We start from the raw sequence: 23,502 nt of genomic DNA on the forward strand, positions 1-23,502 counted from the left end.
TTTCCATGGCAGACTGACCAGGTGAATCCAGGGGAAAGCTATGATCCCGTATTGATGTCAGTGTAGAGGAAGGGGAGGAGACAGGTTAAATAAGTATTTTTAAGCCTTGAGACAATTGAGACATGGATTGTGTATGTGTGCCATTCAGGCGGTGAATGGGCAAGTCAAAATATTTAAATGCCTTTGAACGGGGTATGGTGGTTGGTTCCAGGCGCACCGGTTTGAGTGTGTCAAGAACGGCAACGCTGCTGGGGTTTTCACACTCAACAGTTTCCCGTGTGTATCAAGAATGGTCCACCACCCACAGCACATCCAGCCAACTTGACACAACTGTGGGGAGCATTGGAGTCAACATTGGCCAGCATCCCTGTGGAACGCTTTTGACACCTTGTAGTTCATGCCCCGAGAATTGAGGCTGTACTGCGGGCAAAAGGGGGTGCAACACAATATTAGGAAGGTGTTCCTAATGTTTTGTACACTCAGTGTATGTCTAACGGTGCATGTGAAAGCATCAAACAACACCACTCACTCGGCTGCCAAAGTCGTTCACACTACTTACTGTAAATCACCTCATTTCATAAGGGTTCCTCTGTGGCACGGATGCACTTGGGACTGCCAGACAGCTAATTGAAGTCAGTGCTGCTCACAACGCTGAGCTATTCCATGCACCAAGAATCTGCCACACCACAACTCTATAATACATGGATCTCGATAGTCGACTGTTTTGAGATTATAAAACTGCATGCATGTGACACGTCCGTGCTACTTAGTATGAGCACAGGTGTGTGTGTGTTTGTGCAGGTTTTTTTCTGGATCAAAATTGGGCATAGGTGGTGGGCGTGGCGTGGGTCAATGGCACGGTCCTCCTGTTGACCCCAGTGACAAGGTGTATCTGTTTAAAGCTAATTTCTTGTAATTTTACTTTTTAGTCATTTAGCAGACACTCTTATCCAGAGCGACTTACAGGAGCAATTAGGGTTAAGTGCCTTGCTCAAGGGCACATCGAGAGATTTTTCACCTAGTCGGCTCAGAGATTCGAACCAGCGACCATTCGGTTACTGGCCCCACGTTCCTAACTGCTAGGCTACCTGCCGCCTCTACACACAATTCTACAGATCTTGTCTGAGATGTGTCTGAGAATACATTTTTCAGTTTTAAAGCTAATTTCCTTCAATTCTACTCAATTTGACACTGTTTATGCTATCTGAGTGACTCAAACATTATAACAAAATCAATACTCCTGAATGCTTAACTTCTGGAATTGTTGTATTTATTTATTTTACCCTTATTTTACCAGGTAAATTGATTGAGAACACATTCTCATTTACAGCATGTACCTGGCTGATTTAGATTTTATTTAGGTGATTGTTAGTTCTTAAAGATGATCTTATTTAAAAAATATATAGCTCCATTATCTTTTCTACATACTTGATATCTGGTTATAGACGTTTAAGTTTATACTGAGTGTTTTTCCATCCCAAAATTATATAAAAAAAATTATAATGTATGCGGCCCTGAAAAAACACCTAGGTGGCCCGCCCAATACTTTTCTATGCAGAAAAAACCCTGGTGTCTGTGTGTGTGCTGCAGTCCTGGCTCTCTGACCTCCCTCATACTGCCGTGTGCTGTGCGGAGATGGATTTCATCCAAACAGGATATGAACTTCCACAGATGAGCGTATTTATGTGGCTGGGGGGCCGGTGTTTCCTGCTAATCCCAATGCTTGTCTGTATGTCCTTTCTCTGTCATACATGCCTTTCTCTAAGTTCGTAAGTGCACATAGGGTGGGGTTGGAATGGATGTCTTTTGTATGCATGTTGCTTGTGTGTGTGTTCCTACATTATCAGGACCAGAATGTCCTGACAAGGTAGGAAAACAAGAACCTTCTTGAAAAGTCAGGACTTTTTCCATGTCCTGAATTTGTTAAAATTCTATTTTAGGTTTTAGGGACTTTGAAATAGAGCACTGACATCCAGAGTGTAATCTCAGGCTGGTTATAAACATCTGCCACTCTCACAGCTAATCTGTCAGGAGGCAGATGGTCATTTCTGAGTGGCACATACTGTATATGGAGCATAGCCTCAGCTAATAGCCTTTAGCCATCTACCCTTTGGTGATGCTTCAGGGATATTTGGGCCCTGCCTGATACAAAGACCTAGGGAAGACTCTGGCTTAGCTTGAAGAAAGGCATTTTCATTTCTGTCTCTAGAAGGGAATGTCCCACTGGTGTTCATAGAGCTATGGGGAACAGTAGAGCAGAGGAAAATATGATTGGATCTAACTGAAGATGGTTTGTTACTTGGAGAGGAATGTTTTGGCAAGGATGACGCTTTGAAAGGGGGAGGGGAAAAGGGGTTAGAAGTTAACACCGAACAGGGAACTTGGTCTGATGATGCATAGGAAAACACTCCCTTCCCCTCCTCCCCATTATGCTATTCTGACACTAGTGATGAATGGTGGACCATACAAACAAACTTACAGACACAGCATTTCTTCTGTGAATTTTCAGGACTTATTGGGGTGTAAAAATGTATTCCCATTCAAAGTCCTATTTTCCCTAACCTAACCCTTAGCCTTGGGATTAAGTGGGTTAAATATGCATTTTGGCAATTTAGCAAGTCTTAATTCATATAAGAAAATCAGATTTATTGAATTCTCCATGTGGTCTATATTAAAAGGCACTTAATTTAATAGAACTGGCTTTTAAAATTCAATACTGGTGCACAAATTCTACTTAAAATAACCAAGGGAAGCACGTAAAAGGCACTCATTTCGAGGAACAACCCAATGTGGTGCAATTGTGTAAAATGGGACGTTTAACCTAATGCTAATGAAGCTTCTGCAAAGCTAATATGGTCCATTCTGTACTTGAATTTGAGAGTCCAGTCTTTGTTTGACTTGGTATATTGGCGACATGCCTAGGCTACATGGGAAAAATCACAGTAGGTGTTTTTGTACAGAAACCCCAAATGTGCTGTGTCTGCAAAAAAATGGTTGACCTTGGCATGTTGTCCCGACTCTTTGGATTTCCCATCAGAGAAATATAGTATATCAATCTGCCTTAGTTTTCTCACACCGGACTAATAGTTAGCAGGTCTCTTCCGTCCCTCCTCTGCTCCCGGCTATGCAATATTGAATTTGTTCTGGAGATCGGGTGTTAGCTTCTCCGGAGGAATTCAGTTTTTCTGAAGAGACTCTACGTATGCTGCCAGAACCTGGTACCCTAGAGGACTCCTTGAGTGGACATTTTGGCTCACTCATCAGATGGAAGCTCTCACTTGATGTGCTGGGTTACACTAAATGCCCTGAGAAACTGGGCTCTCTCAGGACTCCTAGACAGCCATCATGGCTCGCTCCACAGATGAAGGCTTTCAGTGCCCTGAGAAACAGACAGAAGCTATAGGTTTGTCTTTGAGTGATCTGTCCTCACCTTACCGGAACAGCTATTGTTTGTCTCACTCCATCGATAGATGTACTTAGTAAAGATAACAGAAGCCAGACACAGTGAGTTGTGATAGAGCTTCATTGTTGTGACTCGTTGTGTCTTCTGTCGTCTGTGAAGATATTGTGGCCTTAGATCGCAATAAGTTAACATATGGAATTGTTTTAAGATGGTCATAAAATGCATAATTTAGCCATTCGATTGTGAATATTTAGTTATTGATGAAACATTGAATTTGGCCTTCACTGCTATAGCTCATAGAAACACATTGAATAACACCTGTACATGGCAAAACAGACAGTCCCAAAATAAATCACAAGGAATAAGGTTTTGAATTTGAGATTTTTTTTGGACCCATGTTTGGTCACGTTATTCATGGCACTTTTTACCCCCTATGCACGTTGTGCCATTTTTACAGCCCGGTACTGGGTTACATTCAGACGCCCCCCCACCTGAGCTTGTGTGCATCGTAGAGCAAAACAACCGACGCCTTCGTGCTCGTGAGTCTCCCCTTTCGATATTGGTGACATTAGTTTGTAGCTCCAACGGTTCGGTCTGGGCAGTTGGTTTTGTGAGAAGACCTCTTCGAAATTAGGACATCTGCGACAGAGTTCAGACGACTGCCGTAAAGCTTGTGGATGTCGAAGAGCAAAACAACCGACACTGCCCTGTTCGTGAGAGTCATCTTTCGATGGTGGTGACGTATTAGTTTGTAGCTCAAATGGTTTGGGTTTTACAGACAATTTGTTGTGTGTGGTATATTTTCCAGGAAGCGGCTGACTCTGCCAGTTTGCTGAAACATCTGGGCATTGCTGTTTTCTCTCTCTCTGTCCAAATATAATCATGAATGGTTTAGCTCTATTATTAACCACTGGCACATTTTGTCCTGTCGAGCTAACCACACACACACACACACACAGTGGCATGAAGGGCATATTTGTCCGGTAATGTTCACCCAGCCCAACCGTATGCCTACAGATCTGTTGGATTTCTGTCCGTCCATGGATTTGTGCAAAGCTGGCGTTTTTATTGTGGATATCATCCGCCGACCACGCTGCGAAAGCGCTGAAACTGCCATTTTTCTTTGTCAGTTACAGCAGTGAAACCAACATATCAAAGTATGGAGATTCTCCTTTTTCTATCTCTCTCCCTCTGATTTCTACAGAACAGCATATGTGTACAGTATGTCTGAAGACTGATGTCGAGCCAGGTTTACGAAAGGCTCCGAAATTTCATTCCAGGTTCTTTCATTCTCTGCCCTGCCTGTGTGAGATTTATTAATCCCCCTGCTGCTGATTTGGAGGGCCCTTGTGTAAATGTGTCAATTCTCTCCCCTGCTCCTCCACGCCCCCCGCTCTCTGTCTGAGGAATCAGCTGAGGTGTAAATCAATAGAGGGAGACCGGGGTCACCCAGGGTCGCCATGGGAACAACCCCATCCCATTAGTCTCAGACATCCTCCAGCTGGGATCCATCATCACACTGTGTGTGTGTTTCAATTTATACTAGGCCTTACCACTTGGGGGACCTAGTTACAGCAGACATTGTGAACCATGTTCTGAACTTGTTTCTCACAATATTGAGAGAAAGTACTCTGTGACAATTCTTTACTGAAGTAGTTTCTTGTTGCTGCTATTAAGAACACAACAATCCCACATAGCAACCACAGTGTTGGTGTACAGCGAAAAGGTTGTCCAGCCACCCACAGCCCAAATGGAAGGGATTACTTCCTCATCTTCAAAAAAGTGAATTAGCTTTAATCTCCTGAAATAGCCATGGACTCCAGCTGGTAGATGTATGATAGGGAAGGAATGAACTGGCAGCAAGACAAATGGTGACCAAGGTCCTCCAGTCATGGAAGAGGGTGACTATTCACTGGGTGTGGTGGGTGAGTGGAAAGAGAGGAGTGGCAGAAAGAGAGGAAAAAAGGCTGAGAGGGATGAGGTGAGGGGACATGATGGAAATCAAAAAGCGAAGGCAAGATAAGAAAAGAGGACGGGAGAGAAGAGGAAGTGCGGTTGATGAGGAGAGATGAAGAGGAGGTGAGGATTTGCCGAGCAAGGAAGAGCGGCAAGAATAAAGGACCAGAGATAAGAAGTAGAGAAAAAGGGAGGAGAGGAGATCCTTAATTTCCACACGGACACACTCACGCACACACACTCACACACATTCCTAAAGGCTTGCTAACAGAGAAGGCCAAACCAAGGCTGCCCAGTGTGTTCTGGGATAAAAGCGTGCCGACTCGGGGCATGTGGATGACAGTGATTGAGAACACATGTGAATCGTCCTTCCAGCTGGGCAAGGTCTATTCAGCAGAACCCCAGACAGCCTCCTGAAGTACAAACGGAAATCGGCTGGTATTGTGCTCAGCTGTAGACCTGAAAAGGTTCTTTATAAAGCCAGTTCAGCACTGGTCAGCAAAAGTCATTCTGAATTCATCATTGATTGAACTCTTTGTCTGGTTTGAGACTGGAAGGGAAAAGCCATTCACCATGTATTCTAATTAAAGCTTTCCACAATACTAGTTTAACATTCATGAGGAAAATACTTTTGGTATGTATGTGTGACAGAGGAGCCAGTTTGATGCTGAACAGGAAAGCCTATCTCAATCGGGAAACATTTTGATTGAGCACACATCAATTTTGTTTGAAATCCTTTTTTCTAAGAAATCCCTAATACTTTGTCTCTCAGAGTCTTAACACTTGTGTAACATTTGTGAGCCATACTTCAGCAAAGCTATTTTCTTCTCTCACAGGAAGGATATTAACTTCCTCCCGATGCCAGCTGCACTGCTGTTTGTGCTACACAGTGTACTCTGATAAGGAGTGTTAGTGCATTCTAACATCATCGGTCAGTTTCCAAGTTTAGCTGCAATATATCACTGACAGGTTCTTTTGTTATTGTCATAGTTTTCTTTCGCTCATAGTTCACTTCCTATAGTTGAACTTTTCCAGAAGCCTGTAAAGAGGTTGTTAAATGAATAATCATTGCGGGAACAACTTACTGTAACCGTATCCACAAGTAGCTTACCACTTGGTGACAAGTGACAACTGCCTTTGAGTCATCCTACTTCTAAAACAACAGTAATTTCTCAAACCACCTAGCCTGTTTCTTTACAATGGAATCTAACTCAACAGACATTTCTCCCCCATATGTTGCTCTGTTGTGGGTGCCGAATAGGGTGAGGTAAGGTCATAGACTGGACTGTTGGAATACGGCCAGGAACACTTAACTCCACTCCTACGACCATCAGTCCTCACTGCTCTCTGCAAGCCACTCACTGGACCTCTTGATCTAACTGAGAATTGATTTACTGGAACCCGTGTTGGTTTATTTTATTTTCGCTGTACCCTGGAGTTCGTAATTCAGTGTAGCGAAAGCCTGCTGTAAACCTTCCCAGTCTGTCTTTGCTCAATTATTGAATGTTGGGTTTGAAAGCAGCCTTATCACTCTAATGGGAAACCAGCATGTTTGGAGGACATTTGGTACACGGCTCAGTGCGATACACAGTGAAGGGTTTGTTGGACTAGTCCTTTTGAATAAAGAGGCACTTATGTCCTGCCATCCAATCACAAGTCATAATGGACTAGTGTACTCAACTCACACCCTTCTCCTTTAACTCATAAAAATATACAAGGCATTTGAAGAGAATATTGTTTGGGGAGGATTTGTATGGGAGCAATCATTAAGCATGCGCTGGTAATTACGTAACTACCGATATACAGAAGTAGATGACACCAACTTATTGTTACGATGCTAACAGTGAAAACACTACCTAACAAACTCTAGTTAATTCTCTCTTCTCCGAGATAAGGGAGACTTAAAGCCCTCTAAAGAATATGAGACAAGTCCAGAGTCCTGTCTGTCTGTGGCATGAATGGAATCCTCTGTCTGTTGGCTCCGGCCAGCACTCCCTCCCCTGAGAAAACCGTTGGTTTGACTACCCGGCCGGCCCTCGGCTGACATTGGTCCCCTTTCATCTCCTCTGAGGAAGAGTATTTGCTCTATGGCTCTTCTATGCCCGTTGGGAGCCCGGGAAAGGTGAGGATGGGAAAATGATGATGTTGACGGTGATCATTTTGATGGACTTCATGGTGGTTGTGATGGTAGTACTTGTTGTGATGGGGATAACTGTGACTGATTACGATCACTTGCCGAACTCACCAGTTCTCTGTTCTTGACGCTGTGAGAAAATCACTGTTGCTTGAACATGAAAACAATCCAATCAAAAAGGGAATCTTGAAAATAATGACTGTTCCTCTCCAGCTGATAAGACGGAGCCTTTCATAGCTCTTCTGCACCCTGTCTGTCACAATACTCTGTTCTCATTACTGTCAGTCTGCATGGGATCTTTGATATTTCCAGCATCTTTCTCAGTCTTTGGAAGCAGGATACTTCAGAAACAGTCTAGACACAGTACAGTGATAACAAACAACCTCAGACAAATCTCAAAGAACCATCACACTGGGTTCTTATGGCTGAGGAATGGCCCAGTGCTTCCCTGACTCGTTATGTAAGTGTGGTTGGCAGAGAGTTGGAGTGTAGCCCTGAAATTCATACTGTGTGGCATGGTACTCTGGAGAGGGTCAACCTGAGAGATCCTCTGTGTGTGGGCCTTGGTTAGACCTGGTTTATACCGCAGTGTGTGCACACGCATACCTCAGACTAACACATTCAGTCTGTTCATCTCACTCACAACAAACTTTCTCACACTCTCTCTCTGTCTTTCGCTCTCTCACACTTTGTTGCTAGGCAAATGCCCATGGGTCTTAACAGGTGGTGGACTGGAGCCTATAAATGAAAGGATGACACAATTAGTCCGTTTAAGTAGGCAATTTATCAAACGGCAACAATTTACAGAAGCAAAACACTAATTTCTCTCCATGAAACTTCAATAATATATCTCATTTTGGCCTTGGGCTTTATTTTACTAGCCCTCCCTCTAACATTGAAGATTTAGTTTTAATGGTTATAAATGAAATCCCTGGAAATATGCATTGTAGGACACTGGATTTAGATTTGATTATCCTGACTTATTAATCAAATATAGATTTCTGTGTCTTTAATGAATGCACATGCTTTATGCCCGTAGGTTTTTTAATAATATAGCATTCACAAATGATTGCATTGCTGGATTTGCTTAGTAGACCTTATTCCAGGTGCTTTGCTGAGTTTTAAATTGTACTAGTCATCAATTTAAATAGCCAGAGGCTTACTGTTTCAAGAGGGCACATACACTACATACCTTCTTAAATTATAATATCCTGGAATCACCCAAACTCAAGAATGAGATCTTGGTGGTAGAAGTGAGTTGTCTTTGTTCATTTATGACGGCATTGAACAACATGTCACTACCGATTTGGAGGGAAGCCAAAGGCATCATGGCCTATACATGACGGGTCATTACGGCTTCCATTCGGCTTCTATTATGCACCGTAATTGAGTTTACTGGTGTGTACCAGCTACATAAAGAGATTGCGAGCTTGGTGATTAAAACCGCCGCGACATGATTCAATTAAACCCATTTTAGGTACTATATGACAAGGTTGTAATTCAATCAAAGGTCCCTGCTCTATTTCCCATAGCTCTTGTATAAGGCACTTATGTATTTTTCCCCCTCCTGTGTCTCTAGACGGTGGACATCCACAAGGAGAAGGTGGCCAGGCGAGAGATCGGGATCCTCACCACCAACAAGAACACGTCGAGGACCCACAAGATCATCGCCCCCGCCAACATGGAGCGGCCGGTCCGATACATCAGGAAGCCCATCGACTACAACGTGCTGGACGACGTGGGCCACGGGGTCAAGGTGAGCTTCATATCTCCTGTCTATCTCTCTTTATCCCTCTTCTACATTTTGGGGTCCTTCCTCATTCTTATTTGTGTTAAGTATACCAATGGTTCTCTATCTTTATTCTTCTGTCTTTTTCTTTGCCACGCTCTGGATTCCTTCCTATTTCTATCCACCTTTTCTCGATTTTTCTGTCACTCTCCCTCTGTGTGTTTATTTTCTTCTCTCCACTTTCTATCTCTCGCTCTCTGTTTGTATGTCTAGTTCCCGTTTATCCCCTCCCCCTCTCTCTGCCTTTACTCCATATCCCTGTCTGTTTCTCCCTCTTCCTCTGCCTCGCGCTCTTTGTCTCTCTCACGGTCTCATTTTCATCCATACAATGCACCTAGCTGACCATGCAGGAATATTATCTGTAGGGCCCGGGGTGGGGTTGGAATCAACTAAGGATTGATATAATTGATAGCTTTCTAAAAACTGAGTTGCTCTTAGAGAGCTCTGTGAAAAGGGTGAGTACAGGGGTCATTCCATCAATTAGGTGCCTTTTGAGTAGTGTAACTTGGTGTAGGGTGTCCACCCACTCTGCCCTGAGTGGGTGAAAATGCACTTTGGTGATGAAATTTGACTTCCTTATGTTATAAAATACATGCTACCAAGACAAATATGATTTATTCATGTTCTGAATCATTCAGTGGGGTTTTTCTCTAGCATATATCATTAACATTATATCCGAACATTCTGACTTCGTAACCTAATACATCCGATAATTACCACTGAGCTCTGTTGACATAGCGGTGCAGGTTTCTCGCAACAACTTATGAGGATTTTACATTTTGTGGTCGTTCAAAGTTGTTTCCGCGGGTCGTAAAAAATTTATTAGCATGACACGAGCTGAATTAAATGTAAAAGGCTTTGAAAATAAAAAGCTTGTACAGTATACGCTCAGTGCTCCGTTGACTTGTCAGAGATGCGCTTGTTTTTGTTAGAAATCTTCGAAAAATAAAAGGAATTTCGAATGTAATATGAAAAGCGTGTACTAAAATATGAAAATACTACATGTCATGTCTCAAAATCGTTATCCTTTTTACCTCCTTTGTTTTATCTCCTGCGGATTCGAGAAGAATGATGACTAGTTCAATGGAAAGTGAGCCTGTCAGGTGGCCAGTAGCCGTTATTCTTACACAGAAACCTGCCTAGCTGACACAATGCAATTTTCCTGGTTTTTGACAGCTTTTTTTTTAATCTGGCCTCCATTGATTTAGTCACCCTAATTCTGGCCATCATACAAGGCAAAAAAACTCCAATAACTTTCGAACAGATTATGGATAGAGACATGAAGTTTGGACCATTTGGTTTTCTGGACACTACTTTTTCCCATCTCAATCAAAATATACACTGCTCAAAAAAATAAAGGGAACACTTAAACAACACATCCTAGATCTGAATGAATGAAATAATCTTATTAAATACTTTTTTCTTTACATAGTTGAATGTGCTGACAACAAAATCACACATAAATTATCAATGGAAATCAAATGTATCAACCCATGGCCTCCACGTGCCTGTATGACCTCCCTACAACGCCTGGGCATGCTCCTGATGAGGTGGCGGATGGTCTCTTGAGGGATCTCCTCCCAGACCTGGACTAAAGCATCCGCCAACTCCTGGACAGTCTGTGGTGCAACGTGGCGTTGGTGGATGGAGCGTGACAGATGTGGGCATGTCCCAGATGTGCTCAATTGGATTCAGGTCTGGGGAACGGGCGGGCCAGTCCATAGCATCAATGCCTTCCTCTTGCAGGAACTGCTGACACACTCCAGCCACATGAGGTCTAGCATTGTCTTGCATTAGGAGGAACCCAGGGCCAACTGCACCAGCATATGGTCTCACAAGGGGTCTGAGGATCTCATCTCGGCACCTAATGGCAGTCAGGCTACCTCTGGCGAGCACATGGAGGGCTGTGCGGCCCCCCAAAGAAATGCCACCCCACACCATGACTGACCCACCGCCAAACCGGTCATGCTGGAGGATGTTGCAGGCAGCAGAATGTTCTCCACGGCGTCTCCAGACTCTGTCACGTCTGTCACATGTGCTCAGTGTGAACCTGCTTTCATCTGTGAAGAACACAGGGCGCCAGTGGCGAATTTGCCAATCTTGGTGTTCTCTGGCAAATGCCAAACGTCCTGCACGAACCCACACCTGTGGACGTCGGGCCCTCGTACCACCCTCATGGAGTCTGTTTCTGACCGTTTGAGCAGACACATGCACATTTGTGGCCTGCTGGAGGTAATTTTGCAGGGCTCTGGCAGTGCTCCTCCTGCTCCTCCTTGCACAAAGGCAGAGGTAGCGGTCCTGCTGCTGGGTTGTTGCCCTCCTACGGCCTCCTCCACGTCTCCTGATGTACTGGCCTGTCTCCTGGTAGCGCCTCCATGCTCTGGACACTACGCTGACAACCTTCTTGCCACAGCTCGCATTGATGTGCCATTCTGGATGAGCTGCACTACCTGAGCCACTTGTGTGGGTTGTAGACTCCGTCTCATGCTACCACTAGAGTGAAAGCACCGCCAGCATTCAAAAGTGACCAAAACATCAGCCAGGAAGCATAGGAACTGAGAAGTGGTCTGTGGTCACCACCTGCAGAACCACTTCTTTATTGGGGGTGTCTTGCTAATTGCCTATAATTTCCACCTGTTGTCTATTCCATTTGCACAACAGCATGTGACATTTATTGTCAATCAGTGTTGCTTCCTAAGTGGACAGTTTGATTTCACAAAAGTGTGATTGACTTGGAGTTACATTGTGTTTAAGTGTTCCCTTTATTTTTTTGAGCAGTGTATATACTATAATCTTCAGAAATGACTTTGTCAAAGCAACAAAATAACTAGGGCTTTACAATGATGGTGAAAACTTGGAGAAATGTTGGGGTTTAGTGGGTTAAAATCTTCCTAGAAGTCAGAGGATGCACAGAGGGACATGTCAAAATGCAGAATTTTGGCACTTTAGCAAGTCTTTATTCATATAAAACATCTGATTTATTGAATGTTCCATGTAGTCTATATTAAAAGGCACTTCATTTAATATACCAGGCTTTTAAAATTCTGTATTTGTGCACAATTTCTACTTAAAATATCAAAGGGATACAAAAGGCACCCATTTCGTGGAAAGACCCAGAGATGAATTTATGACACATTTCAAAAGCACTTAGTTCTGAACCGCGCTCGTAATCGGTTTCTCCTATTTCTCTCTGATATTGAGCTGGGCTCTCAGAAATCCTTTAGAGAGTAACAATTTAATGGTAACACTGAAATATTGTTTTCTCTTAAGTTTCTTTCAAAGCATTCTCTCAAGACTTTTGCTCTTTAAATGCAGCCCATACTATGTTGCTGGCAAACAAATGATCGAGTAGTATAGGCCCTAGGGTCGCCATGACAGCGGCTTCAAAGCCCCAATGACCGGGCCATTTTGTGACCTCCATCTCCCCCCAGAGGTCCAATGCCCCCATAAATCAACCAATCAATCGCTGCTGTCGGACAGATTGGATTAAGTGGCCACCGTTGTTGACCAGTAGAATGATGGGCAATGATAAGGCAGGATAAAAGCCATCATGTCACTCTCAATTTACAAGGCCACAAATCACATAGGATGTGATTTCACTACAGAGTGGTGTGTGGGCTAATGTAAACTGAAAAGGCTGCAAATTAGCATGTTATCGACCATGGCACTCAGTCATGTCATAATGTCCACACATAGGTGACAAATCGTGGTTGGTCTAAGCTGTTATAAAATTATCAAGATACCTGTCATATTATAATAATAATAATAATAATAATAATATGCCATTTAGCAGACGCTTTTATCCAAAGCGACTTACAGTCATGCGTGCATACATTTTTTTTTTTGTATATGGGTGGTCCCGGGGTTCGACCCCACTACCTTGGCGTTACAAGCGCCGTGCTCTACCAGCTGAGCTACAGAGGACCACGGACCATATTACATTATGACAACAGAAAGATGATTGAAAACAGAATAAAGAGTAATGTACATACAGTGGCATTCGGAAAGTATTCAGACCCCTTGACTTTTTCCACATTTTGTTATGTTACAGCCTTATTCTAAAATGGATTATATCGTTTTTCCCCTTCATCAATCTACACACAATACCCCATAATGACAAAGCAAAAACTGTTTTTTAGAAATTTTGGCAAATGTATTAAAAATAAAACAATGACATTTACATAAGTATTCAGACCCTTTGCTCAGTACTTTGTTGAAGCAACTTTGGCAGCGATTACAGCCTTGAGTCTTCTTGGGTATGACGCTTCAAGCTTGGCACACCTGTATTTGCCGTGTTTCTCCCATTCTCTGCAGATCCTCTCAAGCTCTGTCAGGTTGGATGGGGAGCTTTGCAGAGATGTTCGATCGGGTTTCAAGTCCGGGCTCTGGCTGGGCCACTCAAGGACATTCAGAGACTTGTCCCGAAGCCACTCCTGCGTTGTCTTGGCTGTATGCTTAAGGTCATTGTCCTGTTGGAAGGTGAACCTTCGCCCCAGTCTAAGGTCCTGAGCTCTCTGGAGCAGGTTTTCATCAAGGATCTCTCTGTACTTTGCTCTGTTCATCTTTCACTCGATCCTGACTAGTCTCCCATTCCCTGCCGCTGAAAAACATCCCCACAGCATGATGCTGCCACCACCATGCTTCACCGTAGGGATGGTGCCAGGTTTCCTCCAGACGTGACGCTTGGCATTCAGTTCAAAGAGTTGAATCTTGGTTTCATCAGACCAGAGAATCTTGTTTCTCATGGTCTGAGAGTACTTGTAGGTGCCTTTTGGCAAACTCCAAGCGGGCTGTCGGGCCTTTTCCTGAGGAGTGGTTTCCGTCTGCCCACTCTACCATAAAGGCCTGATTGGTGGAGTGCTGCAGAGATGGTTGTCCTTCTGGAAGGTTCTCCCATCTCCACAGAGGAACTCTGGAGCTCTGTCAGAGTGACCATCGGGTTCTTGGTCACCTCCCTGACCAAGGCCCTTCTCCCCCGATTGCTCAGTTTGGTCAGGCGGCCAGCTCTAGGAAGAGTCTTGGTGGTTCCAAACTTCTTCCATTTAAGAATTATGGAGGCCACTGTGTTCTTGGGGACCTTCAATGCTGCATAAATGTTTTGGTACCCTTCCCGAGATCTGTGCCTCGACACAATCCTGTCTCGGAACTCTACGGACAATTCCTTCAACCTCATGGCTAGGTTTTTTTTTTTACATGCCATGTCAACTGTGGGACCTTGTATAGACAGGTGTGAAGTCTGCTGATATTTCTAATGCCCTTTTGTCAATAAATGCAAAGTGAAGGTCTATGGCCACTTGGGATTATCTACTGTAGCTTTATTCCACCATTAAAAGTTCTCACTCACTCTCTTTTACATTACGGAGCCCAACATTATATGCATCCTTTCAAGAATAATTTGATGTTTCCATTTTGAGGAACTAACACCCACTTGTCCCACTGGGTGTAATCCACACTGATTCATTGTGCAGTACACGTCTGATAGGTGTAAATGAGGGATTAGGTTAGAGACTTAAGAGTGGGAGGGACTACGCACTCACAGAACCACACACACATACTGTACATCAGCCCTGGGTAGGCATTTACAGTGGGGGAAAAAAGCATTTAGTCAGCCACCAATTGTGCAAGTTCTCCCACGTAAAAAGATGAGAGAGGCCTGTAATTTTCATCATAGGTACACGTCAACTATGACAGACAAAATGAGAAGAAAAAAAATCCAGATAATCACATTGTAGGATTTTTTATGAATTTATTTGCAAATTATGGTGGAAAGTAAGTATTTGGTCAATAACAAAAGTGTCTCAATACTTTGTTATATACCCTTTGTTGGCAATGACACAGGTCAAACGTTTTCTGTAAGTCTTCACAAGGTTTTCACACACTGTTGCTGGTATTTTGGCCCATTCCTCCATGCAGATCTCCTCTAGAGCAGTGATGTTTTGGGGCTGTCGCTGGGCAACACAGACTTTCAACTCCCGCCAAAGATTTTCTATGGGGTTGAGATCTGGAGACTGGCTAGGCCACTCCAGGACCTTGAAATGCTTCTTACGAAGCCACTCCTTCGTTGCCCGGGCGGTGTGTTTGGGATCATTGTCATGCTGAAAGACCCAGCCACGTTTCATCTTCAATGCCCTTGCTGATGGAAGGAGGTTTTCACTCAAAATCTCACGATACATGGCCCCATTCATTCTTTCCTTTACACGGATCAGTCGTCCTGGTCCCTTTGCAGAAAAACAGCCCCAAAGCATGATGTTTCCACCCCCATGCTTCACAGTAGGTATGGTGTTCTTTGGATGCAACTCAGCATTCTTTGTCCTCCAAACACGACGAGTTGAGTTTTTACCAAAAAGTTCTATTTTGGTTTCATCTGACCATATGACATTCTCCCAATCCTCTTCTGGATCATCCAAATGCACTCTAGCAAACTTCAGACGGGCCTGGACATGTACTGGCTTAAGCAGGGGGACACGTCTGGCACTGCAGGATTTGAGTCCCTGGCGGCGTAGTGTGTTACTGATGGTAGGCTTTGTTACTTTGGTCCCAGCTCTCTGCAGGTCATTCACTATGTCCCCCCGTGTGGTTCTGGGATTTATGCTCACCGTTCTTGTGATCATTTTGACCCCACGGGGTGAGATCTTGCGTGGAGCCCCAGATCGAGGGAGATTATCAGTGGTCTTGTACGTCTTCCATTTCCTAATAATTGCTCCCACAGTTGATTTCTTCAAACCAAGCTGCTTACCTAATGCAGATTGTCTTCCCAGCCTGGTGCAGGTCTACAATTTTGTTTCTGGTGTCCTTTGACAGCTCTTTGGTCTTGGCCATATTGGAGTTTGGAGTGTGACTGTTTGAGGTTGTGGACAGGTGTCTTTTATACTGATAACAAGTTCAAACAGGTGCCATTAATACAGGTAACGAGTGGAGGACAGAGGAGCCTCTTAAAGAAGTTGTTACAGGTCTGTGAGAGCCAGAAATGTTGCTTGTTTGTAGGTGACCAAATACTTATTTTCCACCATAATTTGCAAATAAATTCATAAAAAATCCTACAATGTGATTTTCAGGATTTTTTTTCTCAATTTGTCTGTCATAGTTGACGTGTACCTATGATGAAAATTACAGGCCTCTCTCATCTTTTTAAGTGGGAGAACTTGCACAATTGGTGGCTGACTAAATACTTTTTTCCCCACTGTATATCCCATCTCCTTTCATCTGTGTATGTCACGGCCCAGAAAGTTAGCCAATATTTAACATCAATACTCTGCATTAATTGATATTCTGCCTACAATAACGGAAGGGGGTAGCAGAAAGCTGTTAGGGCCCAATAGAATCACTATGCCTTGCTTTACTTACTGACCATAATCAATTTTGCCAAGGTGGCATGTCTAATCTCCAGCCAACTGTAAAACTGGCCCCATGAGTCTGTGTTTCGATACACTTATTATTATTTAAATGAATGTGTGGTATTTGTATGACTAGATGTGTTAATAGAAGCATTTAGTAAGTAAACATTCACAAAACACATAAGATTGTTTTCTTATTAAAGGTCCAATGCAGCTGTTTTTATCTCATTATCAAATAATTTCTGGGTAAGAATTAAGTACCTTACTGTTGTTTTCAATTTACATGGTCAAAGAGAAACAAAAGTAGCTTCTTAGCAAAGAGCAATTTCTCAAGCAAGAGTTTAGCTCGGACTGTCTAGGAGTAGGGGAAAACTGAAAACAACCTGTAATTGGCAGAGCGGTTTGGAACTCTCTTTCAAACAACACATTTCACTGCACCTGCACCTACACTGAGTATAACAAACATTAGGAACACCTTCCTAATATGAGTTGCACCCCCCCCCCCCCCCCCTTTGCACTCAGACCAGCCTCAATTCGTCAGGGCATGGACTCAACAAGGTGTCAAATGCGTTCTACAGGGATGCTGTCCCATGTTGACTCCAATGCTTCCCACAGTTGTGTCAAGTTGGCTGGATGTCTTTTGGGTGGTAGACAATTCTTGATACACACGGGAAATGGTTGTCTGTGGAAAAACCCAGCAGCGTTGCAGTTCTTGACACAAACCGATGCCCCTGGCACCTACTACCATACCCCGTTCAAAGGCACTTACATTTTTTGTCTTGCCCATTCACCCTCTGAATGGCACACACACACACAATCCATGTCTCAATTGTCTCAAGGCTTAAAAATCCTTCTTTAACGGTCTCCTCCCCTTCATCTACACTGATTTGAAGTGGATTTAACAAGTGACCTCAATAAGGGATCATAGCTTTCACCTGGATTCACCTGGTCAGTCTATGTCATGGAAAGAGCAGGTGTTCTTAATGTTTTGTATACTTAGTGTACGTGACTACATACTTTATATATATATTAATAGACCAATATTTTCTTATTGGTCTATTAACTACACTGAACAAAAATATAAACGCAACATGTAAAGTGTTGGTCCCATGTTTCATGAGCTTAAATAAAAAATCCCTGACATTTTCCATATGCACAAAAAGCTTATTTCTCTATAATTCTGTGCGCTAATTTGTTTACAGCCCTGTTAGTGAGCATTTCTCCTTTGCCGAGATAATCCCTCCACCTGACAGGTGTGGCATATCAAGAAGCTGATTAAACAGCATGGTCATTACACTGGTACACCTTGTGCTGGAGACAATAAAAGCCCCCTCTAAAATGTGCAGTTTTGTCACACAATACAATCCCACAGATGTCTCAAGTTTTGAGGGAGCGTGCAATTGGCATGCTGACTGCAGGAATGTCCACCAGAGGTGTTGCCAGAGAATTGAATGTTCATTTCTCTACCACTTCAGTGGGCAAATGCTCACCTTCGATGGCCACTGTCATGCTGGAGAAGTGTGCTCGTCATGGATGAATCCCGGTTTCAACTGTACCGGGCAGATGGCATTTACATTTAAGTCATTTAGCAGACGCTCTTATCCAGAGCGACTTACAGTTAGTGCATACATTACTTTTTTCATACCCCCCGTGGGAATCGAACCCACAACCCTGGCGTTGCAAACGCCATGCTCTACAAACTGAGCTACATCCCCTGCCAGCCATTCCCTCCCCTACCCTAGACGACGCTGGGCCAATTGTGCGCCGCCCCATGGGTCTCCCGGTCGCGGCCGGCTACGACAGAGCCTGGATTCGAACCAGGATCTCTAGTGGCACAGCTAGCACTGCGATGCAGACAGCGTATATGGTGTCGTGTGGGCGAGCGATTTGCTGATGTCAACGTTGTGAACAGAGTGCCCCATGGTGGCGGTGGGGTTATGGTATGGGCAGGCATAAACTACTAACAACGAACACAATTGCATTTTATCGATGGCAATTTGAATGCACAGAGATACCGTGACAAGATCCTGAGGACCATTGTCGTGCCATTCATCCGCCGCCATCACCTCATGTTTCAGCATGATGCATGGCCCCTGTCTGTACACAATTCCCGGAAGCTGAACATTTCCCAGTTCTTCCATGGCCTGCATACTCACCAGACATGTCACCCTTTGAGCATGTTTGGGATGGTCTGGATCGCCTGATCAACTCTATGAAGGAGATGTGTTGCGCTGCCTGAAGCAAATGGTGGTCACACCAGATACTGAGGGCGGCAGGTAGCTTAGTGGGTAAGAACGTTGTGCCAGTAACCGAAAGGTCGCTGGTTCTAATCCCCGAGCCGACTAGGTGAAAAATCTGTCTGTGCCCTTAAGCAAGGCACTTAACCCTAATTGCTGATGTAAGTCGCTCTGGATAAGAGCGTCTGCTAAATGACTAAAATGTAAATGTAAAAAATGACTGGTTTTCTGATCCACGCGCCTACCTTTTTTAAAGGTATCTGTGACCAACAGATGCATATCTGTAATCCCAATCATGTGAAATCCATAGATTAGGGCCTAATGAATTTATTTCAATTTGCTGATTTCCTTATATGAACTGTAACTCAGTAAAATGAAATTGTTGCGTTTGTATTTTTGTTCAGTGTAATTTACTGCATGGTGATGTCACCGTGGAAGTAAAAAGTCCCAGAAAGTTCAGGTGGTCTTTTCCAACAGCTCTTACACTAAAAGGGCATTATCATAATTTTCACAATTTCACAGTATTATTCCAACCTCATACTGTGGAAATATATATATATACCACAGGAAAATCACAGTTTTGACTGCACTGGGCCTTTAAAATGGAAGACACGCTAATAGCAACATCTGATTTTATTTAGAACAGAATTTACAAGAAAGTCCCCCCCCCCCCCACACACACACACACATCCCTGTTGGAAAGAGGGGGGGACTAGTAAAAGAGAAGAGGGACAGAAGGTTCAGCACCTCTAACGATATTCACTGAACTCTGACATTCTATTGATCACCTAAGTTGCTGACTCGTATAGAGGATTACCATGTTCTCTCCCAAAGTGTATGGCCACTGTCGTGTTTTTCACAACGCTATGGCAAAAGATTAGATTTATTTTCCCAGTCAGCTGCCGCTTAATCTAGTCAGCGCTTTCAGGAATGCAGGGGAGATGTCAGATGTTGCTTTAGACTTTTTTTTTCCTCAACGAATGTGTTCTTTTCGTCCTTGGTAAGTCGTATTAGATACACGAGGAACAAAATACAGCCTCCTTAACTCGGCTGCCAGTGATGATGTGTACTTCTAAAAACGTTTACGACTGTTACGAAACAGTTTCCAGTCACTCTTTGGGGGGGAAAGCATTTAGAGTGCTTGTAGATGGCATGTTTATAATAAAGTAAGTGTCATCAACATGTCATGAAGGTGACTTCCATAGTGCTATCTGATGACTCAGACCTTTTCCTCCTAGGGCCCTTAGCTCAGCACATCTTCTGATCCCTGTGTAAGCTGTATCGGCATATGGCCTGCCCTTTACACTTTAATCATATCGTTCACGTCATAGCCCAGGTCTATCGCTGCGTTTGTGCATTTATGAATATGGATCTATCAATCAATCAAATGTATCAATCACATGTATTTTATAAAGCCCTTATTACATCACCAGTTGTCACAAAGTGCTTTACAGATACCCAGTCTAAAACCCCAAAGAACAAGCAATGCAGATGCAGAAGCACAGTGGCTAGGAAAAACACCCTAGAAGTAACCAGACAAATCGCTCCAATCTGTCAATATGATAATTATTCAGGTAATCCCGGGTATAATGACTGGATCTGTGCAGTGATTTGGCTGACTTCTATGTATGAGCAGTCAGGTTCAGTCATCCAGGAGGATGCACCTACTCTTTTTTAATCTCTTCGGTTGCGTATATCATTGGCAAATCCTGCTTAGACTCACTCAGGCCTGAACATTGACCCAACCCCACTCTTCCTTAGCCTTCACCCATTTCTCAATCCCTACAATAGAGATTGCAGCACAGTGGGAGTTTGAACTACAGTTTGATATGCTAACCCAATTGGTTTTGGACTGGGATAACAACGCCCTCCATAATCAGTCAACATGGTCCTGTCTGAAAGAACTGGTGCCTGTAGCCTAATAATAAGCCATATTTCAACAACAAAAAGGCCCCAGAATTGAGCTTTGGTGCACCCTTGTGTTTCCTCAATGTCACTTTCTCAAACTTTCTTGATTGAACATACCATACATAGCTTCATCATACTACATTTGATTAATCTACCTAACATTGTCCTTCCCAAGAACCTCTGTTTTATCTAGTTTCTTGTGATGCCCTCTGAATGGCCAATAGGGAGCCTGCATAATTGATGACGCACTTGACTTGGTGCTTGTCGTAGTGCAGAGCAGTCCCATGGTGTGAACACTAGCTGCTCCTCTATTTGACCCTCTCAAACATGAAGTACAGAGCACTTGTCCATGAGAAATTGCTTTTCTCACTAGAGCATAAGTGCATAGGTTCAACGTTCATGGACATTTGTAAAATTACACAAAGATGCAGTACAGTTTGACAGTCAGTTTGTACATATGCGCTGAACGGACATTGTAGGGGAGATACAAAATTACTTAATGTCTATAATAATACATTTAAAAAATATATATATTATTCAGTAGTTCTAAATAGATTTGTATGACTGCTTTGCTGAGGTGTTGAAATACCTGTTTCAATGCGCAATGGCAACATCCAATGGATTTGTGAGAATTCCTAGTTGTGGGTGTGGTAGATATGAATCACCACAGAGTACAAAAACAACCAGTGGACACACACTGTTTTGGTGCAGTGCAATGACATCGAACAACTGTTGCCCAGGTCTTGAGAAATGTTTCCTCAGTGTAAATAATGTGGTGAATGGTCTCTCTCCTGTACTTTGGGTTCTTTTACCGTTCAGACATGGCGATTTTGACATACCTTCTCTCTCTTTCTTTCTCTCTCTTTTTCTTCCACCCACGTTAAGTGGCTCAAAGCCAAGGTAAGTCCTGTTTGTCACATGACCCATCTTGCTTTAGTAGTCTATTATTGATAGCTGCTTCAACCTCTTCAAAACCTCCCTTTTTTCATTTATTTCATTCCTTATTTCCCCTAAAGCAATCCATAGTACAAGTAGGCCTAGTCAAACTGCCGCTGTAGCCTTCCTTATTAGAGGCTTAGTAACACAACTCATCATTTCAATATACAGTGCCTTCAGAAAGTATTCACACCCCTTGACTTTTTCCACATTTTGTTGTGTTACAGCCTGAATTTTAAATGGATTAAATTGAGATTTTGTGTCACTGGCCTACACACAATACCCCATAACGTCAAAGTGGAATTATGTTTTTTGACTTTTTTACAAATTAATTAAAAATGAAAACCTGAAATGTCTTGAGTCAGTAAGTATTCAGCCCCTTTGACACACAATACCCCATAATGTCAGTGGAATTATGTTTTTAGAAATGTTTAGAAGTTAATTAAACATTAAAAGCTATTGAGTCATGTATTCAACCTCTTTGTTTTGGCAAGCTAACATAAGTTCAAGGGTAAAGATTTGCTTAACAACTCACCTAATAAGTTGCATGGACATTTATTTTTTTATGACTACCTCATCTATGTTTCCCAATCATACAATTTACTGTAAGCAGAGAATTTAAACCACAGATTCAACCACAAAGACCAGGGAGATTTTCCAATGCCTCGTAAAGAAAAGCATCTATTGGTAGATGGGTAAAAAAAACAGACCTTGAATATCCCTTTAAGCATGGTGAAGTTATAAATTACACTTTGGATGGTGTATCAATACACATAGTCACTACAAAGATAGTCGTCCTTCCTAACTCAATTGCCGGAGAGGAAGGAAACCGCTCTGGTATTTGACCATGAGGCCAATGGTGATTTAAAACAGTTACAGAGTTTAATGACTGATAGGAGAAAACTGAGGATGGATCAACAATGTAGTTACTTTAGTGCAAAAAGGCACTAAAGTAAAACTGCTAAAAATGTGTCAAAGAAATGAACGTTACAGTGAGGGGAAATAAGTATTTGATCCCCTGCTGATTTTGTACGTTTGCCCACTGACAAAGAAATGATCAGTCTATAATTTTAATGGTAGGTTTATTTGAACAGTGAGAGACAGAATAACAAAACAAAAATCCAGAAAAACGAATGTCAAAAACGTTATAAATTGATTTGCATTTTAATGAGTGAAATAAGTATTTTACCCCCTCTCAATCAGAAAGATTTCTGGCTCCCAGGTGTCTTTTATACAGGTAACGAGCTGAGATTAGGAGCACACTCTTAAAGGGAGTGCTCCTAATCTCAGGTTGTTACCTGTATAAAAGACACCTGTCCACAGAAGCAATCAATCAATCAGATTCCAAACTCTCCACCATGGCCAAGACCAAAGAGCTCTCCAAGGATGTCAGGGACAAGATTGTAGACCTACACAAGGCTGGAATGGGCTACAAGACCATCGCCAAGCAGCTTGGTGAGAAGGTGACAACAGTTGGTGCGATTATTCGCAAATGGAAGAAACACAAAAGAACTGTCAATCTCCCTCGGCCTGGGGCTCCATGCAAAATCTCACCTCGTGGAGTTGCAATGATCATGAGAACGGTGAGGAATCAGCCCAGAAATACACAGGAGGATCTTGTCAATGATCTCAAGGCAGCTGGGACCATAGTCACCAAGAAAACAATTGGTAACACACTACGCCGTGAAGGACTGAAATCCTGCAGCACCCGCAAGGTCCCCCTGCTCAAGAAAGCACATATACAGGCCCGTCTGAAGTTTGCCAATGAACATCTGAATGATTCAGAGGAGAACTGGGTGAAAGTG

At 43.1% G+C, this 23,502-nt stretch overlaps 1 protein-coding gene across 8 annotated transcripts in view; it reads left to right on the plus strand.

Annotated features, from left to right (window-relative positions):
• The window catches only part of abi1a (abl-interactor 1a), an 89,561-nt gene that overhangs the window by 47,797 nt on the left and 18,262 nt on the right, over positions 1 to 23,502 (plus strand). For all 8 annotated transcript variants that reach the window (XM_084184249.1, XM_084184243.1, XM_084184250.1 and 5 more), the window contains exon 3: positions 9,073 to 9,249. In XM_084184249.1, the coding sequence (XP_084040375.1) occupies positions 9,073 to 9,249 (177 nt within the window). The remainder of the gene's footprint in view (positions 1 to 9,072; positions 9,250 to 23,502) is intronic.

The sequence above is a fragment of the Coregonus lavaretus genome, assembly GCF_964263955.1.
Source record: "Coregonus lavaretus genome assembly, chromosome: 2".
NCBI lineage: Eukaryota > Metazoa > Chordata > Actinopteri > Salmoniformes > Salmonidae > Coregonus > Coregonus lavaretus.